This window comes from Myxocyprinus asiaticus, chromosome 5 (genome assembly GCF_019703515.2).
Source record: "Myxocyprinus asiaticus isolate MX2 ecotype Aquarium Trade chromosome 5, UBuf_Myxa_2, whole genome shotgun sequence".
NCBI classification, from domain to species: Eukaryota; Metazoa; Chordata; class Actinopteri; order Cypriniformes; family Catostomidae; genus Myxocyprinus; species Myxocyprinus asiaticus.
The window spans coordinates 20840377-20852483 of NC_059348.1; the positions used below are offsets into that span (position 1 = coordinate 20840377).

The following is a 12107-nucleotide window of genomic DNA, read 5'->3' on the forward strand; positions in this document are numbered from 1 at the left end:
TTAAGAATGTGAAATGTCAGAATAATAGTAGAGAGAATTATTTATTTCAGCTTTTATTTCTTTCATCACATTCCCAGTGGTTCAGAAGTTTACATACAGTTTGTTAGTATCTGGTAGCATTGCCTTTAAATTGTTTAACTTGTGTCAAACGTTTTGGGTAGCCTTCCACAAGCTTCTCACAATAAATTGCTGGAATTTTGGCCCATTCCTTCAGACAGAACTGGTGTAATTGAGTCAGGTTTATAGGCCTCCGTGCTCGCACATTCTTTTTCAGTTCTGCACACGAATTTTATATCGGACTGAGGTCAGGGCTTTGTGATGGCCACTCCAATATGTTGACTTTGTTGTCCTAAAGCCATTTTGCCACAACTTTGGATGTATGCTTGGGGTCATTGTCCATTTGGAAGACCCTTTTGTGACCAAGCTTTAACTTCCTAGCTGATGTCTTGAGATGTTGCTTCAATATATCCACATCATTTTCCTTCCTCATGATGCCATCTATTTTGTGAAGTGCACCAGTCCCTCCTGCAGCAAAGCACCCCCACAACATGATGCTGCCACCCCCATGCTTCATGGTTGGGATGGTGTTCTTCGGCTTGCAATCCTCACCTTTTTTCCTCCAAACATAACGATGGTCATTATGGCCAAACAGTTAAATTTTTGTTTCATCAGACCAGAGGACATTTCTCCAGAAAGTAAGATCTTTGTCCACATGTGCACTTGCAAACTGTAGTCTGGCTTTTTTATGGCGGTTTTGGAGCAGTGGCTTCTTCTTTGCTGAGCAGCTTTTCAGGTTATGTCGATATAGGTCTCGTTTTACTGTGGATATAGATACTTGTCTTCCTGTTTCCTCCAGTATCTTCACAAGGTCCTTTGCTGTTGTTCTGGGATTGTTTTGCACTTTTCGCACCAAACTACATTAATCTTAGGAGACAGAATGCATTTCTGTATGATGGCTGCGTGGTCCCATGGTGTTTATATTTGCATACTATTGTTTGTAAAGATGAACGTGGCACCTTCAGGCTTTTGGAAATTGCTCCAATGGATGAATCAGACTTGTGGAGGTCCACACTTTTTTTCTGAGGTCTTGGCTGATTTCTATTGATTTTTCCATGATGTCAAGCAAAGAGGCACTGAGTTTGAAGGTAGGCCTTAAAATACATCCACAGATACACCTCCAATTCAGTACACCTCCTATCAGAAGCTAATTGGCTAATTGCCTAAAGGCTTGACATCATTTTCTGGAATTTTCCAAGCTGCTTAAAGGCACAGTTAACTTAATGTATGTAAACTTCTGACCCACTGGAATTATGATTGTAGTCAATTAAAAGTGAAACAATCTGTCTGTAAATAATTGTTGGAAAAATTATTTGTGTCATGCACAAAGTAGATGTCCTAAACGACTTGCCAAAACTATAGTTTGCTAATATTAAATCTGTGGAGTGGTTAAAAAAAGAGTTTTAATGACTTCAACCTAAGTGTATGTAAACTTCTGACTTCAACTGTATTTAACGGCTGTTGCTGTAGAATGTGTGTGTAAAAATGTTGTTTTTCCTTCTCCCCCCGTAAGATGCGCCCTCGAACCCTCCACAGGTGTCCCGTAAGGGCGTCAGGCTAGGTCAGTAGCTCAGCCTCCATCCATGTGCTGTGTCTTCCAATTCCCCACCCCATCCCGTGCTCATGGGGGACTAGCTCCCGTCTGACGGCGGTCGCCGGTGTCTGCCTTGTCCTTGTAGTATGCATTTGACTCTTCTTCTATCTCCCCGTCTTTATGGTCTTCTCTTTCTGTTGTTTCTTTCTCTGCTCCCCTCAAGCACGCTACCCTCCCCTGAGTTTATTTCCACCCCCTTTTCTATCTCTCTATTTCCTTCTTATGTTTCTGTCCCCGTTATTCTCCTGTGTGCTCTGTCCCCACCGTCTGCGTGTGTAACGTGTGGAGTATCGCTATGCGAGTGCAGTGAGGCTCTGTTTGCTCTGTACAGCTGATGTGTCGTGTTTCTCTTGTGACTTCAGTAGTCGAGGTGACCATTCACCATTTCATAATCATCATGACATCATCTATCAACATATACGACTGTAGCTGTTTCTGTTTATGGAATGGGGTAATATGGAACATAGTTCAACAGAATTATATTTGCATTGTGCAGGAATATGTCCAAAGGGTGTTGATGCAAAGAAGACATGCATTATCTCAGATTAACAGATACTGTACATACTTAAAAGAGTTCACAGAAAAATCTAAATTCTGTTATCATTCTTATGCACACCCTGATGTTGTTCCAAACCCATTATGGGTTTGGAACATAAACACCACCAAAATGAACAATTCAAAATATGGGGGCATTATTTGAGTTCCTGTTCTCACATTTTTTATTATGTATGTTTGACATTGTTTTGTAAATAAATAAATAAATAAATAAACAACAGGAACTCAAATAATGCCCCCATATTTAGAATTTCAGTCGCCTTTTTGTTCATTTTGGTGGTTTATGTTCCAAACCCATTATGGCTTACTTTCTTTCATGGAACTCTAGAGGAGAGTTTTGAAGAATGTTGATGCTGCTCTTTTCCATACAGTGGAAGTGAATGAGGCTGTCAGTCAGGGTCAGAAATGAATGAGGGCTTGGGACATAAACACCACCAAAATGAACAAAAAGGCGATTGAAATTCAAAATATGGGGGCATTATTTGAGTTCCTGTTGTTTATTTATTTATTTATTTATTTACAAAACAATGTCGAACATACATAATAAAGAATTTGATAACAGGACATGTTATTCAGTATATACAGGACATGTTTAATGTGTAACAAATATATAATATGTAAAGTAAAACAAAACAATTTACAGACAATAGTATGTAATTTCAGCCTTGAAAGGATTTTAAAAAGTACATGGTAACATTTATCAGCTAAGTTCTTTTGTCCTGTTTTTCCTTTACCAATTTCTTTAAACAGTTAATTTTAAAAGTCTAAAAGTTAAGCTCAGTCGAAAGGATTTGTTGCATAATTTACCACAAAAATGTATTTAGACTCATCACTCCTTTTCTTTTATATATATATATATATATATATATATATATATATATATATATATATATATAGTTTTTTTTTTTTTGTTTTTTTTTTTTTTACATTTTATCCCCTTTTCTCCCAATTTGGAATGCCCAGTTCCCACTACTTAGTAGATCCTCGTGGTGGCACGGTTACTTACCTCAATCCGGGTGGATGACAGCCGTGCCACCCCGGGTGGATTGGAGGCAGTCCTCCGGCCCCTGGCGGATAGAACTCCCCACCGCGTTTTCAGTGGACAGAAGGGCAGCGGTTCTCCCGCTTCAGGCGGTCGGCCAGGAGCCCCCCCCCCGTTCGCGGTCGGCGTTCCTCTCGCGTTCTAGCGGCTGGTAGGGGTCTCCTCCTCCCCTGGCAGCGGCCCTGACCGCTCCAGGTGGTCAGCTAGGAGCCCCTCCTCCCCTCGCGGTCGGCGGCCTTTCCTCCACTCTCAGGCGGCCGGGCTCCTCCGTCCCCCGGCGGATGGCCACAGCTGCTCAATTGGGGTGGATGGTAGTGGCGAGGACTCTACTACGGCGCATCCCTCCTCCTTCCCGGGTTGCGGCACCAGTGTAACAAAGTTCAATGGAAAGGAGGAGGCGAGAACCGGCTTAACAATATAAATTATATTTTAATAATAAACTTAAGCAAAAAGACAAACACACACAGGTGTCGGGCAGCTGCCCGTAACTCTCTCTCTCCCTGGAACTGCCGCCTCCAGTCGCCTTTATCCCTCTCGAGGGCTTGATTAGCCTGATTAGGGGCCGGGTGTGCAGCATCATGACCTGGCCCCACCCTCCTACCTGCCACACTGATAAAATCACATACTAACCTTTTCTGTGTAAAGTTATATCCAGTTTTACAACTTTGTTGCCATGTCGACGCAACACTGTAAACCCTAAACTGACCGCAGAACAACGATTTAAACAACTTTACAACTCAATAATATACATTAATAATATATTAACAAAAGAATGAATGCAACTGCTTTTATAAAATGATAAGCTTCACATTTTGCCTTTAAATCCTCCAAAACTGCCCCCATTCACTTCCACTGTAAGTGCCTCACTGAAACCTTGATTTTTGCTTCTTTTTTCTTTTTTTAAAGTGAGTCAAAATAATTTTTTGTGGTAATTAACAATATGCCACAAATGCTATCAATTAAGCTTAACATTTATTATTTTTAATATTAAATATATTAATATTAATATAACTTTTAATATTCCATTCTAGGCTTATAGTTATACGGTTATTAATAATGCTAATACGGAACATTAATGAAACGATATTGAACCAAATCAAAATGGGAATCTGTTGAATCAAATCAAATCCGGAAATCAGTGCCAATACTGCAAATATTAGTTAATGTTGATTTTATTTTATTGGCAACAGTTTATAATATTTCATTATTCAGATTGAATTAATTGATTAAATTTGTAAGGTTAGAAAAGATTTCCTTAATGCAAAAAATGGCCCTCTATGTCAAATAATGGCCCCAATGGAAAAATTAGTTTCTGACACTGTCAGTCATCTACTTTTGTGTTTAACGGAAGAAAGTCATACTGGTTTAGAACGGCATGAGGGTGAGTAAATAAAGGCAGAATATTCATTTTTGAGTGAACTATCCTTTTAAATCCACAAATGAGTGCATACATTGCCACATATACAGCATAGAGACATGCATGTGCACACACACGCACAGTCACACACATACATGTAATAAGCCAAAAACTTTCTCCCCAGGTTAGGGTCATTTCTGGGGGTCTCTGTGCCAGTCTTTATTTATGGAGGTGTGGATTGTGTATGTGATTTAGTAATGTTCTTCCTGATGGATGTAGGCAGGCTTGTTCGTGTGATGGATGGCCCTTCCTGCCTGTCAGAGATATTGGGTCTGCAGTGGATAGATGAGGCCCATGATGAATAGCTGATCATGGCCATCACGGACATTCACAAGTCTTCTGAGCTCTGGTTTTGAAAGCTGTAGGACTTTGCTGCATGCCAAGTCATCCATGTGGCCCCTTCACTCCTGCCTCTTAGGCCTGCATCAAAATAATCATGGTACCTGCTTGTACAGGTCACCATTCCACCAGAAAGCACCTGTTATTGCTGCAGCTGGTCTTTTAAACTCCAGGTGTTTATAGTGAAATTGATGAATGAGGTCACAGAGAGCAAATGTGTAGATCTTTATCAACATACACATTCACTAGTGCATTCAATGGATAAGAAGAGCAATTTCAATTTCATCCTAACTAGCCCATGTTCACATGATATAAAACATGCAATGTGTTGGGGTGGAGTCTGATAAAAATTTGGGTTGGGGGCGGGCCTGTGTGTTTTTTGTGTTTCAGAGCCGCAGCTGAAAGGCATTGTGACACGACTGTTCAGCCAGCAGGGTTTTTACCTGCAGATGCAGCCAGACGGAACCATCGGTGGCATCAAGGATGAGAACAGCGACTACAGTGAGTGATTGGAACTGCACTCCTGTCATGCACCAATTTTGCAGTACATACAAAGCAGAGTTCATTTTACCCCACTATTTGCATACATTACATTATTATTATTTCTAAAATAACATTTGCATTATTTCGACAAGACAAAATCTTTGTGAGATGATCTAAACCAGAAATGAGAAAACAAATCAATGCACATAATTGCTAAAGGCATAGTTCACCCCCAAAATAATGGAAAGTCTTTTTTCATTTATTCACCCTCATGTTCCTCCAAATAAGATATGGCAGAATGTTAGGAACTGACAGCCTTAAAGTACCATTTACTTTCACTGCATCTTTTTCTTCCATACAGTGAAAGTGAATGGTGACTTTCAGACAGGTTTGGAACAACACAAGGGTGAGAATATGATGACAGAATCTTCATTTTTGGGTGAATTATCCCTTTTTTTTTTTATGATGAAACATAGCAGTCACCTGCTATTGGAAGTAACTTCTGGGAATATTTTACTGATGTAGTCATTTTATTGCTTCAGTTCACTTGTATACATGTAGGTATGAAGGATCTCAATTGTTTTGAATACAGATTATTATTCAAAGGTGAGAGTAGATGACTGGTGAGATCCGAACTGGAAGGAAACAAGAGCCCACTTACAGTAACTTGGCTTACAGCAATACTGTACTGCCATGAGGATCTTTCTATGAGTCATCCTTTCCTGTGGTGCTGTCTAACTAAAGGCAATAAACACACGGCCATAAAGAGGGTGGTTAAAGGAGTGAAACGTATGCATTTTTTACAGTTTGTGCAGCCTCTTGTGGAAGAACTTTCTGCCTAGAGCATTCAAGAAATGTATCTCCTGGGATTGATGTTACTGAACGTACATTGCATATTCATAGGAGGTGGTTCTTGTTATGAGGAACAGCCGACTATCATAGTTAGTTTCATGGTTATAGGATAGGATCCACCACTATAACCTTTGTATGAAGAACTAGAGTATCATCATGGGTATTAAACTCTTACACCAGTGCCCTTTCAGAATAGACACACAGTTCTCTCTGAGGTACCAGCTTCAAAACTTACGAACTGCTCTCTCTTGGGCCATGCAGGTCACTCCCCTCTCCTAACAGCATCTGTATCCAAAACAAACTGTAGTGCAAAGCAGGAAAGACCTCTTACAATTCTATAAAGAGAGGAAGAAACCTGACTATTTCATCATTTTATATCCAATAATGACATGATCCAGGGGTTCTTAAGTGCTCATCTCATGACTGCGTGACTGTGTTAACACTCTAGCAAAATAATATGATGTACACACATTGCTGCAGTTTCAAGGTGAATTGTCCACTACGTGGTGATAAAATCCAGTTCCCTGTCTGTCACTCACTCGACGTTGTGTTGATGTAGTGACACTTGGGGTTCAATCTTGAGAGCCCCAATCACCTTTGCTTAAAATAGAAAAGGCCAATGAGAATTGGCGAGTGGAATTTGCATGCCACTCTCTGCCCCGGACATACGGGTATAAAAGGAGATGGTGTGCACCACTCATTAAAATTTTTTCTTCAGAACCGAATGCATGTATTGTGTTCATCCCATCACCCACGCTTACGCTGCTGGATTTACGGCGCATATCAGCGGTCACCCTCGCACGGTCGAGTGTTGTGCTTTCCCTGCACGCTTTGGCAGCCGAGTCTACAGGTGCTAAAAGAGTATATTCTAAAAGAGTATATTTTCTATTAAAAGAGCTCGCACAAATGATTGGCGTCTTTTTAAAGATGGCCTTTCGCCATTGTGCTACTGGATGTGGCCGTTATCTCTCCCCTCCGGATAACCACGAAATCTGTCTCGAGTGCTTGGGGCGCAAGCACACCGAGGCAGCTTTCGTGGAGGGGTTATGTTCTCATTGCGAGAACATGCCCATGAGAATGTTGCGGTCACGGCTCTCTTCATGAAGCAAGGAGCCACCGCGGCTGCTTCCCAACCCACTCCGTCCTGGGCTGAAACTCAGGTGGCCGGGTTGGCGAGCGCCACGGGCGATCTGGATGCAGACATGGGAGCGTTTCCGCCGGCTCAGCCCCCGCAGACCTCCCATTCCTCAGCACGCTCGTTCTACCCGGAAGAGCTGTCGAGCGATGCAGGGTGGATTTAATGTCTTGTTCACAGCTCGTGACGAGGATGAGTTATCGGTCGCAGCATCAGAGGGTGGGCTTCTGCTTTCGGAAGCGGACGAATCTTCTGAGCTCCCGCCCATGGGCAGTAGAGCTCAGGATGAGGTGAACGCTGAGATGGCAGCCTTGCTTGCCCGGGCGGCTGTGAACATCGGGCTAAAGTGGAACCCTCCACCTTGCCCTGAGCGTTCGCGTCTGGATGATTGGTTTCTGGGATCGGAGCGCGACTCACGGCCGCGCCCCACCCCGGTGCCTTTCTTCCCGCAAGTGCACGAGGAGCTAACGAAGTCGTGGAAGGCACATTTTTCTGCCCGTACACGCTTCGCGGGCTCGTCCATCCTAACTACCCTCGACGGTGGTGCGGCTAAGGGATACGTCGAGCTTCCCCAGATAGAGCGCGCCATAGGGGTGCATTTATGCCTGCAGGGCGCAGCCACCTGGAGGGACTGTCCAAGGCTCCCTTCCAAGGCCTGTAAGTTCTCTTCCTCGTTGGTGACGAAGGCTTAAGAGGCTGCGGGTCAGGCCGCCTCCACCCTGCACACCATGGCCATCCTGCAGGTCCACCAGGCCAAGGCGTTGAAAGATTTGCATGAGGGTAGAACCGACCCAGGGCTTATGCAGGAGCTGCGTACCATGACCGACCTCGCCCTACGGGCGACGAAGGTCACGGTGCACGCCCTGGGCTGAACGATGTCCAAGAGCAGCATCTGTGGCTCAACCTTGCAGAGAAGGTTCGCATTCTCGATGCGCCCATCTCCCAAGGGGGGCTTTTTGGCGACACTGTCGAGGACTTCGCCCATCAGTTCTCGACAGTGAGGAAGTAGACCGAGGTGATCAGACACATCCTGCCGCAGCACGACTTGGCCGCCTTCAGGCCTCTGAAGTCCCGCGCCCCATCTGCTTCTCGCCAGGGCTATTCTCCTGCGATGCCGGCCCCGGCTCCTGCACCATCGGAGCCCGTACGCCAGCCTCTGAGAAGAAGATCCTCCTGCAGGAAAGCAGCTCCACCTGCCCGTCAGTTGGCCCCCAAGGACCCCAGATGGGCTTCGAGACGGCCCTGACATGGGTGACCCAGGGATGAGATGTCTGACTCCGACTGGTCTGGCCCGGGTGAACTTAACAGTCCCACCATCACCCCTGGGCCAGTGCATGGTGAGTATGAAATCGCCGGGTGGTCCCTGGGTCAGCACACTCACGACAGCCAGGCCCTGGAAGTCTTTCCGGTCAACCAGTCAGACGCGAGTACCTCGCGTGCCCTTGTTCTCAGTTGAGAAGATCGGCCACAGGTAAGTATGCTGGTCTCTGGGGCCGCTTGCCCACCCCAGCCACCGGCCACTGTTGCGGGCTTGTGGAGCAGTACTTCCCCCGGGTTGTCTTTCCGATGGGTGCCTGCTCTGCCTTGCCGCGAACCACCCTCCCCGGGCACGGTAAATCCAGTCGTCCCCTTGGTGCCGCTAGCACTGGCGCTGAGCCTGGAGACCTGGTTAGCACTCTCCAGCCCCTTGCGTTGGCTCATCAGGACAATTTGTCTCGGTTACGTGATCCAGTTCGCCAGACGCCCGCCCAGGTTCATTGGCATCCTCTCCACTTCGGCATGGGGCGAGGATGCCTCCATCCTTGGAATCCGAACTCGGACTTGATTCTCAGATCTGATTCTCCTGGCAGTAGCCCCTCCCTGGCGCATTCCCCTGAGGCAGGACCTTCTCAATCAGGGGCAGGGAACGCTCCGGCACCCGCGGCTAGACCTCTGGAACCTCCACGTCTGGCTCCTGGACAGGTCACGGAAGACCTAACAGATCTTCCTCCAGTGGTGATAAATATGATCACTCAGGCCAGAGCCCCCTCTACGAGGCGGCTGTATACCTTGAAGTGGCGTCTCTTCGCGAACTGGTGTTCTTCCCGTGGGGAAGACCTACAGAGCTGCGTGGTCGGATCTGTGCTGTCTTTCCTACAGGAAGGGCTGGAGAGATGGCTATCTCCCTCTACCCTGAAGGTGTACGTGGCTGCTATAGCAGCGTATCACGATACACTGGATGGGAGACCCTCACGACAGCACAACCTGTTCACCAGGTTCCTCAAAGGCGCGAGGAGGTTGAATCCTCCTAGACCGTGCCTGATTCTCTCTTGGGATCTCTCTGTGGTCCTACCTGCCCTACAGAGAGCCCCCTCTGAGCCCCTGGAGCAGGCCGAGCTCAGCACTTTGTCACTGAAGCCGGCCCTCCTGGTGGCGCTCACTTCCATCAAGAGGGTGGGGGACATACAGTCTGTCACCAGCAAATGCCTGGAGTCCCCAAAGTAATGCAAGCGCTCCCTTCAGAGGAGAAAGACCTGGCCTTGTCGTTGCTATGTCCAGTTCATGCCCTGCGCATCTATCTGGACTGCACGCAGAGCTTCAGATGGTTGGAGCAGCTCTTTGTCTGCTTTGGAGGGCAGCAGAAGGGGAAAGCTGTCTCCAAACAGAGGCTGGCCCATTGGATTGTGGATGACATTTCCTTGGCTTACCAGTCACAAGACCTACCGTGCCCCTTGGGAGTCTGGGCGCACTCCACTAGAGGTGTTGCGTCCTCCTGGGCACTGGCAAGGGGGGCCTCTCTAGCATACATATGCAGTGCTGCGGGTTGGGCTACACCCAATACCTTTGCAAGGTTTTACAACCTACGCATAGAACCGGTTTCGTCCTGGGTGTTACGGGGTAACAGCAGGTAGTTCGGGCAGCCAGTTGGGTGTACCGCTTGCATTTACACCTTTCCCCTTTTTCAAGGTGATTATGTGCATTATTTTGTCCACTACAGTTCCCCGTAACTGGTGAACCCTGGACGCCTCTTTAAGTCTTAAGCACTGTTCGGTGACGAACTCGGCGGAGGAGTGACGCCACCAGGCCCAGTACTCGTGGTATGCCCCTTTTCAGGTGAGCCCGTGTACTCGGGCTCAGTGCACCATATGTGGTGATTCCCCTCTTGGTAATCCCATGTGATGCGTTTCCACTGTTCGGTTTCCCCTCTGGTGAACTCTGTGTTTCCCCTCAGAGCTTCGCTCTGCTTCGGCCACTGTTGCTGTGTACCCTCTCCATAGATAGGGTCCTCCCAGTGGTATTATTCCATATGTGTACTTCCCCATCTGTAAGTCCATGTGAGGTATTCTCCACATGTTAACCTCCCTCTGGTAGGATGTGGTCTCCGTAGTGCCCAACCTCCTGGAGAGGGAAGAGCACTTCCCAGCGTTATTCCAGAAGGTGCTCGGTGGGAAATTGCTTAACAGCAAATATCAGTAAAGGCCACCGCCTGTAGCCTCCTTGGGTAAGTGCCTCCTCCCCCCTTAACGGGACTAGGGAGACGCCTTACCTAACTCGCTGGAAGGTCACAACGTGGTCGAGCGCTCGCTGCGAGGCACACAGCAGCTTGCCCATGTCCACTCTTCCATACCTCGTGACCTGGTTCAGTGCCTGCGGCGTTTCTTATAGGAACCCCTAGTGTCACTACATTTACACAACATCGAGTGAGTGATAGACAGGGAACGTCTAGGTTACTAGTGTAACCTCTGTTCCCTGATGGAGGGAACGAGACGTTGTGTCCCTCCTGCCGTGTCGCTGAACCAGCCGCTGACATGGCCGGGACTTTCTATTGGCTCCTCAGCATAAATCTGAATGAGTGGTGCACACATGTCCGGGGCGGAGAGTGGCATGCAAATTCCACTCGCCAATTCTCATTGGCCTTTTCTATTTTAAGCAAAGGTGATTGGGGCTTTCAAGATCGAACCCCTAGTGTCACAACATCGACACAACGTCTCGTTCCCTCCATCAGGGAACAGAGTTTACACTAGTATCCTAGACGTTAAATGTTCTCCCAAACAGATGAGGTTTTTAAGGTTAATTCTCTGTCGAGTTTCAAACCAACAAAACATACCTCCCGACCTTAATCCTTATATCTAATCATAACTGATAATGTCATAAAAGCAAGTGTGAGATAAAAACCACAATTGCTAAAGCAACCACATAATTTTGTGTTACTTCTATCTATGACAAGACATGTAAAATCGCTTTCTTTTCTGGACTTGTACCCTTTGAGTTGCAGGTGTAATGCTCTATAGGTTGAGCTAATGTGCAACTTAATCATTTTTGAATAAGCTTGTAAATGTTGTTGGTTATGTAATGCAAATGTTAAAATATATCTTACCCTTACTAGACATGCACTGTAGTAAAAGTGTTTAGATTTTTTTAAATAGTAAAAGAAAAGTATGTGTTTATAAACTGGTAATCTGCTGTTTTATTTTAGTGATTTTTGTGAAAGTGAATAAAAGTAATTGTTGTTGTAGTGCCTCTAGTGTTCATTTCACAAGGAAACTGCCGTGATATAATGAGCCGTGTAAAAAAAAAAGTTGTTTCAAAAATAGGTATAGTAACGTGATTCTTCAAAATCAGGTTGCAAGTACTTAAGCGGGTTCCAGGGAGT

The 12107-nt window shown here is 46.0% G+C and overlaps 1 protein-coding gene across 5 annotated transcripts in view; it reads left to right on the forward strand.

The window, feature by feature from the left end:
- The window catches only part of LOC127441261 (fibroblast growth factor 12), a 59036-nt gene that overhangs the window by 24533 nt on the left and 22396 nt on the right, over positions 1-12107 (forward strand). For 3 of the 5 annotated variants that reach the window (XM_051698460.1, XM_051698459.1, XM_051698457.1), the window contains exon 2: positions 5395-5505. In XM_051698460.1, the coding sequence (XP_051554420.1) occupies positions 5395-5505 (111 nt within the window). Of the gene's footprint in view, positions 1-1570; positions 1619-5394; positions 5506-12107 lie in introns of all 5 variants that reach the window. The other 2 variants (XM_051698458.1, XM_051698456.1) reach the window with 1 other exon arrangement.